This window comes from Lycorma delicatula, chromosome 1, assembly GCF_047948215.1.
Source record: "Lycorma delicatula isolate Av1 chromosome 1, ASM4794821v1, whole genome shotgun sequence".
NCBI lineage: Eukaryota > Metazoa > Arthropoda > Insecta > Hemiptera > Fulgoridae > Lycorma > Lycorma delicatula.
Genome location: NC_134455.1, coordinates 82,620,625 through 82,640,456, shown reverse-complemented (window position 1 = coordinate 82,640,456; position 19,832 = coordinate 82,620,625). Strand labels below are relative to the sequence as shown.

Genomic DNA, 19,832 nt, shown 5'->3' with positions numbered 1-19,832 from the left:
CTCTATTCTTGGAAATTTTAAAACTGACATATAAATGTGTAACCCAATCAGTGCACGAATTTCTTGAGCATTTGTGCGCTGAAATGTTATACCTTTCTGGAGGACATACATGTTAGTTTTTTCAACCATGAATGAAATACATTCTCAGTTATATATTTGCAAAAATAATCCATAGGAGAATCTGAATCAAAATAATTCTCTGTGTTTACAGAAAAATCACCAGTTGTAGGTGGATTGAAAGGCCTTCTTCTCAATCGGATATCTTTTTTATCCCTGGCAGAATTAACTAAAAGTGGTGGATCTGACCCAGCTGATGTTGATGGCCTATCATGTAATTGGTTTACTTGTTCCCCTGCTTGATTTATTTCATTTAAAATAGGTGCAGATTGATCTGGTGCTACTTGTAATGATGGGAGTTCATGTAGCACAGGTGCTGCTTGCAACAACGACTCTTGTATTTCTGCATCATCTTGAATAGCTAATTCCTCATTTTGTGGGACATCAGCACCTGCAGCATAAAAAAATGTAGCTTTAGCAGGTATTCACTGAATCCATTCGTTTTAATACTGGTAGGATATTTGTTTCATGAGCCAAAACTAGGCTAAATATAAATAAAAATGAAACTTACCAATTCTTATATGTCCCTTTGATGGTGCTTCATCTTCCATCTCATCACCACTCTCCAAACCTTCCAAATCTGAACAATTTCCATCTAATAGATTCAGAACAGATCCAATGTCATCTTTGTCATAAAATTCATAATGTCTGAAAAATAAAATAAAATACCATGTAGTCTGATTCGTACACCTAACAAAAATGTAAAATAAGCATAAGAATAGCAATAGAAAATAGTCTGAGAAAACAAAAGAAATTTATAGTCTACTGGATACTATAAATTTCGTTTTAGCTGATTATAATAAGATAATAATAGACCTAATGCTTATTTTAGAAAATCAGCCATTCATATCTTGCTTTTACAGCCTTATAATAAAATTTCTACATATAGCACAAATTTCAGGGTTATTGTAATTTTTCAGTTTATGAAAATGCTAAAAACAACTAAACTGAAGCATAAACTATCTTATGCTCAGATAAAATAACTGAATGAAAAGATGTTTACAGATTATATTATGTGATGTTAGGAATATTTTTCCTATTATGTAGGGCTACTTGGTTATTTTATAAATGTATAAATTACCTTACATAACTTAATAAATAATATAAATTAGAAATATTATTTACTCACCTCTAATTAAGTAAATTTCCAAGTAAAAAATGTGATATCAGCACTTATGGTCAGTACACAAATAAGCAAACTAACTGTAATAAAAATAACCATAACCTCAAAATTACATTGCAGTAGAAATACCATTGACTGCACTTGGGCATTTAAGTATATACAAAGTTTTTGTGTAATTTATAAATGTCAGCATGCACCCCTTCAAAAAGTAATTCATTTATGAATTGGAAAATATTATTTTAAAACTAAAAAAAATTATATTATGTTGTGAATGTGTAAAATATTTGGGCACTGAGATGGACAAGGAGTGAAAGGGTTAATGAAGACCAAATGACTTTTTGGGAGCAAGTAAAGACACTATTACACAGACAACTCTTATAATTCCTTTTTCACAGAATGAATAGGTAAAAAGTGTTTATGAACATATCCTACAACATCACAAAAATGTGTAGGTTACATAACTGTAAAGTTCCTTAGCATGTATCTATTGCGTGTCCAGCTAAAATCATCGGAATGCCACATCGGTTAGGAAGTCACAAATACGAGAAATGGCTGCTTAATGAGTAGGGTGAATCTATTAATAGAATTTCTTGAACAAGATAAATTCCCTAAATGACTTTCTTGGACATTGGCTATTCACAGTTCCTCTGGTATATTCAGACAGAATGGAATAACTCTGCTTCTGATCAGTAATTCTGCAACAGATCAATTAGATTCTACTGTAACAAGTTGCTTTCTTACCTGTGAATAGGCCCTGCTTCTTTAAGAAAACCCTCATCCATCAACAAAAATGTGGTTAACGATTCACCAACCATACACAATTAAACCCACCGAATTGGTTTAGTGGTGAATTCGTCATTACAAATCAGCTGATTTAAAAGTCGAGAGTTCTAGGTTCAAATCCTAGGTTAGGTTTACTTTTATATGGATTTGAATACTAGATCATGGATACCCGTGTTCTTTGGTGGTTGGGTTTCAATTAACCATACATCTCAGGAACGGTCGACCTGAGACTGTATAAGACTACACTTCATTTACATTCATACATATCATCCTCTGAAGTAATACCTTAAGGTAGTTCCAGAGGTTAAACAGAAAAAGAAATACCATACATCATTAAGTCACATCCTAGTAAATGTCAACCAACAGTTGAGGAAGGTAGAGTCAAAAACAGTTATTCTTCATTTTTAGAAGCAAAATATTAAATTAGATTCAAAGTTCTTTTTACAGTAAAATCAGATTGGGTCAAAACTATCAACAAAGACTGATTGGTCTAGTCTCTAAGAGTAGATTTTGAATGAAACAACTTTTCTCCATTGTAATTTTTGGAATCAAAAATTTCCTACTATTCAAAATTGACCATCCAAAAAGTACCAGTATTCATTTCCACTTGTTTCACAGTTTTACTACTTTTACTGTTAAACACACCTTAACTAAGTGATTAAATTCATGCAAATTAATGTACATAAAAAATGTTTCCATTAAAGCAATTTTTGCGATATCTGTTCTGTGTAGAAAGGTTAGAGTTAAGATTAGATTTTTGTGGAAAAAGTTCAGATAAATTACAAAGATATGTCAATACTTAATACAATCTTATAGGGCACTTGGCCGATTTATGTCTTAACAGAAATATAGTCGCTATAGAGAAAGACTTCACCCTATGTATCATGCTATTCGCAAAGTCTATAATGTATATAACTTCTGTACAAAATCCAGTTATAATTTTCAAAGGCTGATTCTGCTGACTATTAACACAAAACTATAACCTTAACTTTAACCCTAATCTCTCTCCGCAGAATAGATTAGCAACTGAACAAGTTACCATAACTTACAAAACTGATTACTAACTGTACTTATAATAGGGAACAGATTTTGAACTTGCACAGGTCACCCACTATTCCAACTTTCTTTCCAACATTTAGATCTTGTGTTTTCTGATCCTCAGTATATTTAGAATGGTATATATTAAAGTATGAAAAATATTTGATTTGATCAATTTCCCATAATTAATTACCAAAAGAATTATTTCCAGTTTGTGAGTTTGCATTTCTAAAGATGTTATTTGCAAAGAGAGGTAAAATAAACAGTGTTTAGAGCAATTACATTAAAATTGAAAAATCTCTGTGAAAAGAAAGGTGATAAAAATACAAACATAATAAGTGAGCTGCCTTTAAATAATTTTTTCTCTCTTAAAAAGTGCATTTATTTCATTACTGTAAGGCAACAACAATTAGAAGATATTTTCCTACTGAATTAAATATAAAAAAATGTACACTGTGTTTCATAACGTAAGCTCAGAAAGACATAAATGTTGGTGTTCCATTAGGTTTTAAATTAAAATCTCAAACTACGATTCAAACCTCTACTCATATAAACATATGCTCAAAATGTTTGCAAACTAGTGGAGATTTGAAACACCAAATCCAAAAAAGAAAAATTCAATGATAAAAAAGGATAAAAATATTAAAATTCAAACTCTATGAATTTAAGAAAATAAAAGTGATCTAAGGACTTTTAATTTTGATTATCAAAAAAATGTTCCACCTCAGGTCATGCATGATTATTACCCTAGATAATCTATTATAGTCTGATATTTCACATGATCAACAACAATTAATTGTTAAAGTTCATTTTAAATCCCTATTAACTTCAGAAAATGTATTCACACATCATTGGATAGAAGACAGATAACTAAAAAAATTTAATGCAACTGGCTCTGATGTATTCTATCAGCTGTCATACATAAACCTGGATAAATAAACAAAAACAATAATACTGATTGCCAGTGGTTGCAGCAGCCAGAATACGAATATTCTTCTTACTGTAATGTATTGTCACTGATTAATCCAAGCATTCCTACTGCATTAGCATCTACCACTGAATAGATCATTTGGAGCTACAGCAAAAAAAATAAAGGACCATTTCTGATTGAAGTTTAAATATTTATACAGAATCTTTAACTGATTGTTTACAACTGGAGAATGGAAGTACAAAATATTTAAACAGCACGTGACAAGTGGCATTTTAAATTCTCATTAGCAAAACATTTTCATGTAAAATGATCTGTAACTAATTTTAATATTTTCAATAAAAGGTAGTTACATTATAAAATGGATGGCTTTACTAGTTTCAGAAGTACTGCTAAATACAAAAAGAAGAATTTAATATGATTAATTCAGATGAAATAGTCTTGCTAAAAGGTCCTGGTAAAACTCTAAGAAGGTGTTTTAAACCAAAGGAAGTTAACATTTTATAATTAAAGCACTATCTGTGACTACACATGGAGGGCTCTTCAGCAGTTACAATATTTATAAACACATAGTACCTGCTAATGACTTATTTTCAAAAGCAAGTCCGCAGTGGTGGAAAATTGTCAACCAGTTGATGAAAGTTCAGAGGTTTTAAAAGAAGATAAAAAACTTGCTCATATGTGAATCTCTTTTTTTATTCATGTAATCATTCTATTTCAATGAGAAAATTGAAGTATTTACTAACATGATAAATTTTTTATACAAGTAAAATTTTTAAAAAAAGTTGCAGTAGCTACTATTATGATTTATTATTATTGTTTACGCCATGCGTAAAGTTCCGTTATTTCCAATGAATTCAAAGCTAGGGTTGGGTCATGTTGTTTGTTACAGGCATAGTAAATTTTACTATATTTAGTATTTTGTGCTTGTCATTTGTACCTGGTTGATTATTTGTTCTCATGCTCGACACTTCTGGCTCCGGCCAGACTGTCTGCTTCCGTCATCCTTAGTGACCGCGTATATACATTTCTCGAATTATTTTTGGCTACCCTTTTCACACACCCGTTATTCATTCGTTCCCGTACTAACACATGCACACATCTCTTGTTTTTACACACACTCTCCCCTGTCAGACCACCTGGGTCTGGTTTCCCCCTCTTTTCTTTCACGCCATCTTTTCGGCTGAGTAGATCCAACATTCCTCCTGTACAGTCGCCTATGGCCATTCTCTCTCAAACTTTGTGATAATATTTTCACCGCATTCATACCCGCACAAACGTTGTGGTATTTCTCTGTCTAAATATTCTCTAGCTCTACTCGGCAGTGTCTCGTAATTTCACCGATCTCAATGTTTTGTTTTGCCTCATTTCTTCGTTAAGTTATTCTTCAAATTCTACATTACGTCTCTGTGGAAAGTGTTTCAATCACTACAAGCTGCCAATTCTATCGACGCCGAATCTTCTCGAGCTGCGGATTATTTTCATCAATGCAGAATCTCCAAACTCGTCGCTACATATCTGAGATGCTACGTATTATTCTATCACTAAACCACGTCACACCCCTATATTCCTGATACACCAGTGTGGACTACGCCCAGGATTACTGTATGTATTCATTTACCTTCATTCACGAGTTCGTATCTTGATATTAGCTGTGTGTTACAGGCAAGTTCAATTTTCATTATTTATTACGTTCAACAGTTATTTTATCATTAACATTTGTGGAACATTCAGTTCATCATACCTTATGCCTTTCAATTTCAAGTTTAGTTTAAAAAACCTTTTATTCACTTAAGTACAGTCACGACAGGTGATTTATATAAGATTGTGTCATCGTTCAGCTGCAACTTATTTTTACGTGCTTAATTAATTTCAATTTGCTGTTATAGTAATTAACTCTATAATTTAATTTTGTAACTTGTTAATCGCCGAGATTAATCCTTTTCTACTCAAGAACTGTATTCATAATACTTCTCGTAAATTAACCTAAAGCAAATTACTCCTGATGTGCAGTTATGTTTTAGGGCTTTGTAATTTTATATTTTCAAGAATGCTTATTTACCAAAATGAACTCTATTTATATTATTACTTACTTTAATGTGATTATATTGTAATTAACTCTTTTTTTATACTGAAATTATTGTAATTTATTTTTCTAAGTTAATGACATCTGTTCATTGCTAATTTTTCAATATTACAGCACATGTCAGTAATGTAATAGTTTTCCATTCATACTATGTTTATTGATGTTTTGTTTTTCTAAGTATGTAGATGAAAATAAGGTGTTTTGTGTTCTCTTGTTTTCAGGCTTTGTCACATTGTGTATTTAAAAAATGTATATTCATGTATTTTTTCATTTAACATCATTATTCATATGTTGATTCAGCTGATATTTTAAGTATCATTAAGTTATGTTAATTTCATAATTTTTTTTTATGTTTTAAGGTTATGTTTTTAACATAAGTTCATTTGTTTTATTTCCAATTAAAGTCCAATTTCTTTTGGCAAATACTAGCTGTGTGTTTTTTGTTAACTTTACCCAACAATTATTATTATTTATGATTATTATGATTTTTGTTTTAGATTTTAAACTTGATTATTTTAAACATCTGACCTAATGACTGACTATCTTCAACACAATCAGTTAAGTATGACTGTAAACATTATTATTATTAAAGAAGTAAAAATTTATGGTTTCTTAAATGTTTATTTTGTTTTATTAATAAAGTAGTTATTATGAATTCAGTGCCTGCTCATAGCTAAAATTAGTGGGGGTGCTGCTGCAGAAAATTTTTTTCTGGACCTATCAAGGACATGGTTTAAGTTTTCTCTAAAATAAAAGAATCAAAAAAAAAAATGAATCAAATAGAATAGCTGGAAGCAGGATAATAATCTAGATCTACATTTTATCACATTCAAGAATATGATGCATGGTTTTTAAGCACATAATGCTTAACAACCATATTTGGTTTAACCGAATAAATAATAAAATGCCAATACTGATATTTTTTAGTACTATTAGATAACTACTTAATAAAATGTCTACTTAAAAATACCATAGTCCAATGGTGCTTAATATAAATTTCTATGTACACAAAAACAAATACATAATTAGTTTTTACTAATTACCTTCTCTTTCACCCTTCCAGCGTGTTTTTGGAGAGATTTGACAACCAAAGAGCTCTTTCTTTCCGCCATCTTCTGATTACTGCTGAAAACAATAACTAAATCAGTTTGATATTCCTTCACTGACTCAACTAGGAAAGGGAACTAACAAGGAATATTCCATACAAATATTTTCGTATCTTTTTCATAAACTGGGGAAGATTACTAACATTAACCTTAAGGATTATATATTGTACAAGTATAAAGAAAAAAGGATTCATACATTAAATGTTATCAATAATATCATGTGGAAATAGGGGGTGCTGCAGTTCCACAGAGCCTATACACGAGCCGCTACTGTATGAATTATCATATGATTTAATTCAAAAATAAATTTGTCATGTCAACTATTAATAATATTTTTTAAAACATCCTTCAACCAAATTACTAAGAAAAATTCATTTTGCAATAATTTTACATTGAGTTATTGTTTATACATTAAAAGAGGTAAAAAAAACCAATTAACTTTCAACAAAGACAATATCTGAAAATGACAATCAGAATAGCCAAACTCCAATTTAAATTGTTTAATTAACTGACAAATATGACAGGTAACAATTTTAAACACATAGGAAAAATATAATGGTTATTTCAAACCCTTTTAACCTGTTCACATTTTTCTTTTAAACTTTGTGAAAATGGAACTGAATGAAGGCCACCTGTTTTTACCATTTAAAATATTAAGCATCTCAATGCGTAAGAAACATCGGTTAATGATATAAAAGGATTTTTTATATTCATAGGATCAAAATCATTTTGTCATGGTACCGAAGAAGTACTTACCAGTGAAACAAGAAAACTACTTAAGGAGAGCAAAAATATTGATATACATACAAGATTTTACTTTAGATATTAGTATGGAATTACAGAAAAAAGCTACACTTCTAGCAGCAAGATGTTGCATTTACAAAAAAAAAGAAAAAAAGAAGTATTTCCTTGCATGTCAATTATGAATAATTGTATTAATTTTCTTGAGTCATCTTATTGCTGTTGGTATAATGCAACCAGCTGCTTAGTGTCATGTTGTTTTCCCTCTTGTTCTTTAGTTTCATTTTTCATTAACCAACTATAATGTGGTATTTTTTCTTACTTTTAAGTTAATTTTTTTAAATTTGTTGTTTACTATTGACATTCTTTAACACTAAGTACTAGTTTAACATTAAATATTAGAATAATATTTAATGTTAAACAAGTTGATTTATGTTATTTGATATTTCAAATTTAGCGCCATTTTGTATATCACCCATTTTCAAAGATATACGAGATCACTTCGGGTATTAAATTATGAATTTTATTTTTACTTACTTAGTTTAGTCACCTCAAAATTATTACTATTCCCTTAATTTATAAAATACGGTTTTTTACATGGCAAAGGTATGTGACATATGAGTAACACAGAACTTTCTTAACGCTTTAATTTCATAATTTTCTTTGGTATCGTTTTTTAGAATGAATGAGACTATGAGTAAGGTGTGGAAAATATTATTCTGGCTGTAAAAAATTGCTACCCATAAGCTAAAATGACACAGGAAGAAATAAATGGAAAAAATATTTTGCAGCTGAAGTAACTGCCTATGATCCAGTATGGAACTGAAAATGTAGTCAACTTTTATGGGTCAGATACTGAGCATTTAACCCAAGAATAAAGTTTAATTTTTCAAAATGCTGAATTATGCAGCAGTGATATCGTAACAATAAATGTTGAAATGATGTTCAACAAAAACATAACCTTGGTTCTCACAAGCTCTTTACAAATCTTCTAATTGCACTCAACTGTGTAATGCACAACGTCACTATTCCGCTTATCAAATCGAAACAATTTTGAATTTTTCTTGATAAGCATTATAATCGTACTCCAATAAAACTATATACTGATTACAGCTGCATCCAGGAAACCCTCCTCCCCCAGGGCACTTGGCACATAGTAAATTATTATCCTAGGCTGCAGAGGCTTTGTCGAGACCACCTTAACTGGATATTTACATAACTCCTCAATTTCCTGCATCTCACATTCGGTGTCAGTATCATTTGCCACACAATCCTTACTTCTTTCGGGTTGTCTCTAATACTGACTATCCTTAAACCATGCTCCCTAGGATCAAGTTTCTTTATCAACTCACGCTTGATGGCCACAAACAAAACACCAGCAGGTTTGTCTATCAACAACACCTTCTGGATTAAAGCAGAAGCCACCAAAACAACTTCCGAGGTTAAGAGCTGGACTTATGTAAATTTACGGTACATATATTGTCAAGTTAAAGAAAAGCATCTAATAATCGTCCCAGTAGGCTACTTACCAAAATGTTTTCTAATACCCATTTATTATTATAAAGTGGGCAGGTGGCCGATATGAAAAAATAAACTTTACAGTCGTAAAATATGGTAAACATTACTTACATACTTGTGTGAAAGAAACTGCACTCGCTCCAACCAAAAATGCGTATGCTCATATGTACTTGGTAAATAGCTTATGGAATATTCCCGTTGTGTCGTGAAATGAGATGAGACTATTCTAGAAAAATGTTGTTATTGCAAGTAAGATGATGCCAATATGCAACAGTAGATCTTAAATCTTCCCACAGATTGTGGTATTGTCTTAAATAATTTTTTAATTTTAAATTTTTCAAAAATTATTATTTTTTCCACCTTACCCTTGAAGGAGGGTAGATACCACATTCGACCATCTCTGGATATGGCCATGGATGACACCTTGTTTGTTGAGTAAATAATTTTGGAAAAACCCACTGATGTAAAATTAGGAGATGATTGTATGTTAACAGTCACAAAAATAGGCAAAACCAACACAGTATTTCAACTTTATGGAAATAAGCGTGAAATGACTCTGTTTTATATTTTTTATGTAAATAAATTAAACAAAATTTAATATTTCATACCTATTCTAAAGTAATAATAAAAAATAAAATGGTGACACTTGGCAATATTTCTAAAATTTATAATCAAAATGAAGAATTAATAGCTATCACTATAAAGGAAGGTAACTTATTTCATATGAGTTATGTTATTTAAACAGAATAAAAGAATAGATAAAAATTTAGTAAACAATGAAAGTAAATGAATAAAAAAAAATGGCAATGTCATTTGGCAATTTTATCATATATGATGTTAACAAAGAATCAACAACTTATTATGGTTTGATGAAAGACAATCAGATCTTTCAGTAAACACATTTGGTAGCTGGATGATAAATTATGTACAAAATAATTTTAATGGAAAACCTATCTTTATATAGAGTGATGAATGCAAAGCTCAGAACCACAATTCCACTGTTTTAATTCATTAAGTTCAATTTTGAAAAAGTAAATTCAAAAATATTTTGAAAAGAACACACTCAAATGGAAGTGGGCTCAGTCTGCTCCGCTACTGGAGGTAAAATAGAATATGGCTAATACATTTACCAAGTGACTATATACATCATACAACTGTTATTGGAAAAACACAAGCAAAAATCCTTATAATACTAAATACATATCTGACTTCACCAAAAATTGTTTATCAAGGAAGAATAAATGCTCCAACCATTACTGGCATCAATGCCATAAAATAATTACCTGACATTGCAACAAAAATTAAAATTTTCTCATTTAATTCTGAATTTATAGATTTACAGCAAACAAAAGCATAAGATTAATGATCACTTCTTGGCCTCTGGCCCCGTACTGTGAACTTGCATTGCAATACCGGTGCGATTTTCTGCAAGAACAATGTTCTAGAACAAGTAGTCAGCTGTACAACAATCGGTGGCAGTTAGTCAACCTGTGTTGCTGCAAAGTGTTATACGAAACAGCGGTGTAGTGTGTTGCAGGAGGGCCACCATCAGCTAAATAAGGAAGTTTTCTTTGTGTGTCAGTGTCCCCATCTTTATAGTTTGTGAGGCCATGGAAAGCTTAACATCCTCTTGCAGGTTTGGGAAGCGATTTCATTCAGACCTTGCTGGTGGTCTACAGTAGGAGCTTTTAAGCTTTGACTGTTTCGAACGGGGTTGCGTAAGGACAGGCGGCCTTGCTCGGAATAACTAAGCCTAAGCTCGCCTGTTTTGTGATAGGATTCTTTCTTTCAAACTACAGCTGTAGTGCCTGGCACTGCAGTTGGTGTATTTTAACATTGGTAAGCTGCTATGGAGCAATCTGGAGGAGATTGACTCAAGAACTTGTTTGGTTTAGCCAAGAACTTTGTTACCGGTGACCCCTTCCTTCCGAGAAGGTCACTGGGCAGGTCTTCGGTGAGGCCACAGGTCTCCACGAGGGGGGAGACCTTCTTGTGCACCGGCAGATTGCACGAAAAATCCGGCCAATACCTCTACACCGAACTGTGCGGGGAAGACTTCGGCCAGAACCGTGCAAGGAAAGCAAGGTCTAGTGATGAACGCGTCTTCCCAAATCAGCTGATTTGGAAGTCGAGAGTTCCAGTGTTCAAGTCCTAGTAAAGTCAGCTATTTTTACACGGATTTGAATACTAGATCGTGGATACCGGTGTTCTTTGGTGGTTGGGTTTTAATTAACCACACATCTCAGGAATGGTTGAACTGAGAATGTACAAGACTACACTTCATTTACACTCATACATATCATCCTCTGAAGTATTATCTAAACGGTAGTTACTGGAGGCTAAACAGGAAAAAGAAAGAAAGTAGGGCCAAAATATGAGGGCTGTCAGGTAGGGCTGTCAGTTCTGTATCTGGCTATGAGGTTGATAGGAGTATCCCCTGTGTGCCCTCTTCAACCTGAACGTTTCTTGTACGCCAAGTACCTCTTCTAGTTTCGTTGGCCCAATTGATAACTTTACTGATTGCCTGTACTGCTGACCTGCCTTTCCAAAAACCAAACTGATTAGGACTTATTCTTGCACCATCCTCCACCTCCTGCACTATGCGGCCAGCCAACATTTTCTCAACCACTTTTCCCATCGTGTTGAGGAGGCTCAAAGGTCTATAAGTCAATTGTCCTGTATCATCTGACCTGCATCATCTGTATTTTCTGACCTGTAGTACCAGAACCCAACCCGTCCTTTTGATTGTTCAAGCATAATAATTTCTGGAGTCCATACCTTCTACACTTCTCTATAAGTTCTTTTCTAGAAAGAAACACTCAGTCATCTGTTTCTTCTTTCTTCATTTTCTCTCTCTCTATCTTCTATCTGCAAGCTTCTGTACCCATTACAACACAAATATATTTCTAATTCTAACTTGCATAATTACTACAGAATATAATTAAAGAAAAATTCTGAGAGTGAAAATTATTCAAAAACACTTTCCGTGTACCGTCAACGCATCCTACGATCCATGCCAAACTCTATAAATTTGATGCAATTGAAGATTGAATATTACCCTTGCAGAATGAAATTTACAGCCTCTACAAAGATAAGACCATACAAAAGGTATAAGTAGAAAACAAAGAGCTGTTAATAAACGACTGAAGTAAAGAAATAAATAAAACAGAAGTAAAAAGGCAGTTTTACAATACAATTGGATATTTTATTGTTATTAAAAAATTAGAAATATCAATGCACTTAATAATGTGATCCTATGGCCAATCAAATATGTTTAATACAACAAACTGTAGTAACTGATGATTATTATTTTTCATCACACACATCTGCATTAAAAATCACTACTTAAATTAATCTTTTTAAGATCCATATTTTTCCTCTGTACTGTTAAATAATATTTTACATTATATTAATATAAACCACCTAGTACATAATAATGAGATAAGACATATCTTATTTTAATTTTATTATGAAAGTACATTCATCAGATCCTGCATCCCCAGTCATGATTGAATTCATTTAATTAAACTGCACATTAAAATAATTAAGTTAAAAATTAAAAATACAAAATTAACTATGCATATTGTGTAACGTTTGTTACATTACTGTAATATTACAATGAAAATTGCTTATTAATCTATTATTCAACATACTATTTCTAGGAAAAAAATTAATTTATCAATTACATTTAACATAGAAAATGGTTACGAATTAGTAAATAGATTAAAAAATTTAAATCCAAATAAAAACATTGGAATGGTTAGTTGACATGACCAATATGTATTCTAACATACCTATACACAATACCACAAAAAAAAAAGATTAAAAAGTAACCAACATGCTTAATTTTGTTAAAGTTATCACTATTGTAAGAAACATATGTCACTAAACTATTTTAAATTTAATAACAAATATTATACACAAAAAAATACTTAGCTATGGGATTTCCACTATCAGCAATTATATCAGAAATATATTTACAGGATTTTGAGAATAAATTAGTATATTCACACAAAGTTTTAGTATCGACACAGTATGTTGATGATAGTCTCATTATATATAACCTGGTGATAATCAACGAACATCTAACAATACTAAACAAATTAAATTCCCATAATGAAATTTTAAAATTCATATTTGAAATATATAATAATAGAATGTTAAATTATTTAGATGTCAATAGTGAAATACACAAGGACAACAAAACTGAAACATTAGTATATATAAAACTTACATCTATACAATTTATAAAAAATCAAATCATACTTGATCTCATAAAATTAACAGTTTTACAAATATGATTAATGTGCTTGCCCTACACACATAATAAAACAGAAAAGTTAAATAACGAAATAAACATTGTAAAACATATAGCGATTGAAAATGGATTTGATAGTACTTTAATAAAATTTATAAAAAAACTACAATCAAAATAAATACCTCATACCATTAATTATTACCCTTACCCTTACTTTATACCTTATTAATACATAAGATGACATAAAAAAAAATAAAAACACATACATTAAGTATTATTACAGTAACATCATTGAAAACTATAAAAACTTACAATAAAGAAATATTCAAACCAGTATACAAACCAAATAACCATATAAAGGGGAATTATAAAGCTTTTTGTGTCCGTAAAACAATGTACACATGCCCCCTGGTTAACACTAAACGAGTAGCGATAAAGAACTGCCAGACTGTATTTTCATTCTTTTGATCTCCTGGCGAAAACATTGCAATGAAAATAAGGCAAACCAAACTTTGAAACAAACATATACTTTGGAAACCAAACTTTGTAACTTTCTATATATACAGGAGATTTAAACTCACACCACCAAATATGGGGGTATAATGACAATAATAAACTAGGCGAAACCCTAGTAGACTGGGCACAGTAAAGCCAACTTAAACTACTCCTTGATACTAAGCAGAAACCCACATTTCATTTTGCAAGATAGAGAAAGGGCTACAATCCTGACCTAACTTTTATAACCATGGGCGTACAACTACACCACTTTTAGAAAACTACTTGACAACTATCCAAATTCTGACAGAAGGATAGTCACCACTCTAGGCACAACAGTTCCCATTAACTGTTCTTTCCCTTACCTAGATGGAATTTCAGGAAAGCCAACTGGGATAAATTCAACAAGCAACTAGAGAATGACATCAGGTGGATCCCATCAAAAGTAGAGAACTATGAAAGAGTTGCTGCTCTAGTAATCAGCTCTGCCAAAAAATATATCCTCGAGGAGTAATAAAATCCTACATTCCCTGTTGAAATGAAGAATGCCAAGAACTGTATACAAAGCTTACGATGCACAAGAGACCAGGCAATAGGCGAGCAATTGCTAGAAGCCTTAGACACCACTAGAACAGTTAGATGGAAAGAAACGCTGAAGAGCCTCAACTTTTAAGTACAAGAGCAGGACAGCATGGAATTTATTGCGTAAGCTGGAAACCAGACAAAAAACACCCGTCCTACTACTAACACTCCTCTTCCAGATGCCGAAGCCAAAAGAATTAAGAACCTATTGAAGTTCATTATTGATAGAAAAGTGAGGTATGCAATTGGCGAAATTTGTAAGTCAACAGCTCTTCCCCATTATGGACCATATCACAATGAAAGAATTCAATCCAACATTCAATTTAATAAAATGTAGAAAAGCTGCTGGATTAGACTACATATGTACTGGTCCAAACACGAAACAATGGCTTTTAAATCTTCTAAAGATATTCTAAGGGGTAAATTACCAAAATTTTTCAAGAAAAGTAATTGCCATTCCTAAACCTGGGAAGGATATTGCTCAACCCGTAAGCTACAGACCAATAGTACTTTTAAACAATATTTCAAGATCTTAGAAAGAATACTACTCTTGTATCTAATACCGACTGTCAGCAATGGTATACCAATAGAGCAAGCTAGTTTTATGCCAAGAAGTTACTGCGATCAGGCCCTTTTGCTTACAACCATACATAGATGGAATATCCATACCATAGAGAAAGGATTTCAACAAAGGCTTAAAACATCTGCTGTGTTTATTGATCCCAGTTCAGCCTATGATACAGTCTGGAAAGAAGGACTACTATTCAAGATGTACCAGCTTGTTCCTTTACTGAATGAGATGATGAGTAATAGACTTTGCCAAGTACATCTCAACAGAAAGCCATGCATTTTCCACAGCCTACAAAAAGTGGCCTAACACAAGGATCCGTACTGGTACTTCTATTGTTTAATATTTATACCTCAGATATGCCACCAATTACATCTCGAAAATTCATGTATACAGATGATATTGCCATCAGTACTGAAAGCTCGAACTTAGCCCAAACTAAGGCTACACTGACAGAAGATCTTGGCACAATCAGTAAATATTTCAAAAAATGGGGACTACAGCCAAATCCAAATAAAACTGAAGTCACGGCATTCAATCTTAACAACAGGGAAGCCCAACAAACTCTTACCGTTAACACTGAAGGAGTCGCACTAAAACATAACCCACACCTGACATACCTCGGTGTCACGCTTGACAGAACACTTACCTTTAAACAACATCTTGAAGAATAAAACTAAAAGTTAAAACTAGGACGAGCCTATTTCAGAAGCTGGACAATTCGATTTGGGGAGCTACTGTCAAAAATCTAAGAATCGGGTGCACTAGCCATCTTACATACAACCATAGAATAATGTATTCCTGTCTAGATTAATAGCTGCCATACCACGTTTGTCAGCACATCTGAAGCAGGCTGTGCAAACCATAACTGAAACTACTGGAACAACTCCGCTGCAGTAGCTACCATTGCTCATTAATATCGCGCCCACCCCAACTAGATGACTGGCAACCCTCAAATCACGATTGGAAAAATATAATGCTAACACATCTATACCTATTAATGCCGATATATATATTTTTTCAAACAGCAGCACCCGAAACTGCAGTTCAGATATCCACCTGTAGCAGCTGCTAATTGGGTCAATGACTTCAACACACAGGATCACTGGAAATCACTATGTCAAGGTGAGAATATTACTAACTCCAACCTTGTAACAGATCCAACTCTGAGGGTAGCAGGATTTACTCTTCCCAGAAGATGGTGGTGCAACATCAACAGGGTTCACACAAATCATGGTGCGAATGCACAGTGCATCTTTTGATTCCTAGACATAGTATTAATGTTTAAATTACTAAAAATTTAATTAACTATTACTAATGTATTTAACTTACTTTTAATTAATCTTTTAGAAGCTCACTACAAGACTTCCATGACCTTACCCCTGAAGCATTGGAATGACTGACCCACTATGACCTGTATTTGTGATAAAAACATAATAAGTAGACATAATATCATTAAAAATACTGTTAAATTATTGTAAAGATTGCGATGTTTGTAAGTTCATTCAAATATATACATCACATAATAAATATGTAAAGACAAAAATAATAATAATAAACACTGTATAAATTTTATATAATTAAATGTATGATAGTGATGGTATTTATATAGGAAAAACAAATAATCCTTTAAAACTCGATTTCTGGAACATTATGAAAATTACAAAAATAGTAAATTAGGTTTATCAAATATGGCGGCCCATCTAATAAACAATAAACGTTCTATTTCTGATATAACAAATTTAGAAGTACTAGAAATTAATAAAGACAACAAAAAATTAAACATATTCGAAAAATATTACTTATATAAAAACAAACAAAATCTCAATTTGATAAACCATCAGGAAGTCTTATAAAAACAACATACAGCAACACAATACGCAATTTTCATTATATTACAATAATGTAACAAATATTATGCCACATGCATGGCTTATTTAATATTTTTAATGTTAACTTTTTTAATATCTTTTTAATATGTAGTATAATTAAATAATGCAATAATGATTGATGATGCGGGATACCGCATCATCAATCACTTTCATAATAAATTTAATGTAAGCTATGTTTTATCTCAATTCATGTGGTTTATAGCACACTTCACTATTAAGAAAAATTAATATCAATAACGTTTCAAATAACTTACTTATTAGGATGTAATAATAGGATTTTGCCAAATTTTTACTAATATGGTTGGATCTCCAATCACTACAAGAGGTAACCTTTCTTTCTTTCTTTTTACTGCCTCCAGTACTTACCTTTCAGATAATACTTCAGAGGATATATATGAGTGTAAATGAAGTGTAATGTACGAGAGGTAACCCTATTGTTAACAAACGGCCTGGCGCCGTAGCCGTAACAGATATAGGTGGGCATAATCGATTAGATAATCGAAATAATCGATTATAAAAATTATATGCGTCTATTAATCGTTTCCTAACGATTGTTAGTAGATAGTGATTATTGAAATGAATCAGAGTAATGATACGTACATAATCGTTGAGGTGTTACCGATAAGTAATAATCGTAATCGTTACGGACACGATTAATAATCGTTAATGTATACTTTTACAACACAGTACTTATATATATGTAAGATGTTATATATATGTGTTCAGATTATGATTATTGATTGTAAATAAGTTGTATATTTTATCAGTCAAAACCAAACCAAAAGTGTTTATTTGTACTAATCGTTTAAACATTCTTTTAAATTTATTTTAAGATTATGTTACTTCACATGGGTGTAATCGTAACAATATATAATCACCGTAATCGCTTATTTATAATGATCGGTATAATAATTGAGTCCCGAGTATTTTTTTTTTTTTTTTTTTTTTTTTTTTTTTTTTTTTTTTTTTACGTAGGAGGACAAAAATCTGCTTGCAGATACCACAACGCGCCCATATGTAGTTATGTCAGTTCTAGCAAAACCGACCCGGGTCGATCAAGTCATGACCGACTAAAAATCCCACTTCAGCAAAATGCCCGATACCAACTTTTCGCCATCACTGGTGCCTCCCCGCTGCGTCACCAGACGTCAAGAGAAGGGAAGCCAACCCGCACAGAAGGGAAACTTCAACGATCCCCAACCCCGGCGACAAGTCGTAGTGATAAAGAATCTGGCAAGTTACTACCCTTGGGTGGTCCTGGATGCCCTGAACGCGGTCTCTGAGAGACAGGTTTTTCCCCAAAGTTGGAAGAAGGCCAGATGGTTCTAATCCCCAAGCCTGGGACTATAGATCAACCTGAAGTCAACTACTGAACGGTCTGCCTATTAAATGAGCTTCCGAAACGCAACCAGAGGATGCTTGTAGATAATGTGGGTCGAAATTGCGGCTGGAGGGGGACCTTCTCCGACCCATTTCGGCTTCGTTAAAGGAAAATCAACCGTTGACGCAATAAGATATGTGGTGAACTGGACCAGGGAACTTGCCGCGGGCACTCGGCTGATCCACAAGGAGGATCAGATCCTCTTTGTGGTACTACTTGATATGGAAAACGCTTTTAATAGCGTTCCCCGGAGGGTGATCGTGAATGCTCTTAGGGGCCTAAGCGATTATCTACTGGCGGTTGTTAACAGCTACCTCCACGATCGGCGGGTTGCAGCATTTACGGAGAAAGGAATTGTAAATTTCGATATGACATGTGGTGTGCCACAGGGGTCGGTGCTTTTGGTTCCTATTATGGAATCTGGTGTACAACATCCTCCTGAGAATGGATTGGAACTCCTGGAGGCGGCAGAGGTGGTCGCGTACACCGATGACCTGGCCCTATTGGTTGCCGGCCGTACGGAAAGGGAGGTGGAAAGCGTTGCTAACACTGCGGTTGAGAGGGTTAGTGGATGGCTGCGTAAAAAGGGAATGAGACTTGCCTCTCACAAGACAGCAATAGTAGCTGTTGTGGGGGAGACACAGGTTACATCAAATGGAGATAGAAGTCGACAGGGTTCTGGTGGTGGAGCAACATAAAGCCAAATACCTGGGCGTGGATTGATAGATCGGGGTTCTTCACCACCCACCTGCAAGAGGTGACAGCAACTTGCGAGAAGATAGTTGCAACCTTAGGAAGGCTTATGACGGCGCAGAAGGGACCGAGGGCTAGTAAGAGGAAACTGATCATGTCGGCTGGGCTGCCATCACTGATGTATGCGGTTTCAGTCTGGATGGAAGCCCTGGACCAGAAACAGAATGTGGAAAGGTTTACCTCCTTGCAACATCAAGCGGCAATCAGGGTGATAGCTACATACCGTATGATATCAGGGGATGCGGTTGACGTATTATGATGTGTTCTTTGTAGAATCGAAAGTTTAGATCTGAGAATGTAATATTAATTGATTACAAATTAATAATTCTCTTGAATTAAATATAAAAATATACATACTGACATTATTAATTAATTAAATCCTTTTTTGAGATTAGTAATCCCAAAACAAGAAAATAAAGCTTTGGCTTCATAGAGGGTGTTAAAACGAATTTAAAAATAAAGA

The 19,832-nt window shown here is 33.0% G+C and overlaps 1 protein-coding gene across 3 annotated transcripts in view; it reads right to left on the bottom strand.

Moving 5' to 3' along the window:
• Positions 1 to 17,685, bottom strand: part of LOC142319647 (uncharacterized) — a 45,770-nt gene extending 28,085 nt beyond the window's left edge. Inside the window, exons 1-3 of one of the 3 annotated variants that reach the window (XM_075357176.1) lie at positions 17,490 to 17,685; positions 16,676 to 16,757; positions 7,119 to 7,200 (exon numbers count right to left, since the gene is read on the bottom strand). In XM_075357176.1, the coding sequence (XP_075213291.1) occupies positions 7,119 to 7,187 (69 nt within the window). In that variant the 5' untranslated portion in view covers positions 7,188 to 7,200; positions 16,676 to 16,757; positions 17,490 to 17,685. The remainder of the gene's footprint in view (positions 1 to 7,118; positions 7,201 to 16,675; positions 16,758 to 17,489) is intronic. The other 2 variants (XM_075357187.1, XM_075357195.1) reach the window with 2 other exon arrangements.
• Between the last annotated feature and the right edge of the window lie 2,147 nt (positions 17,686 to 19,832).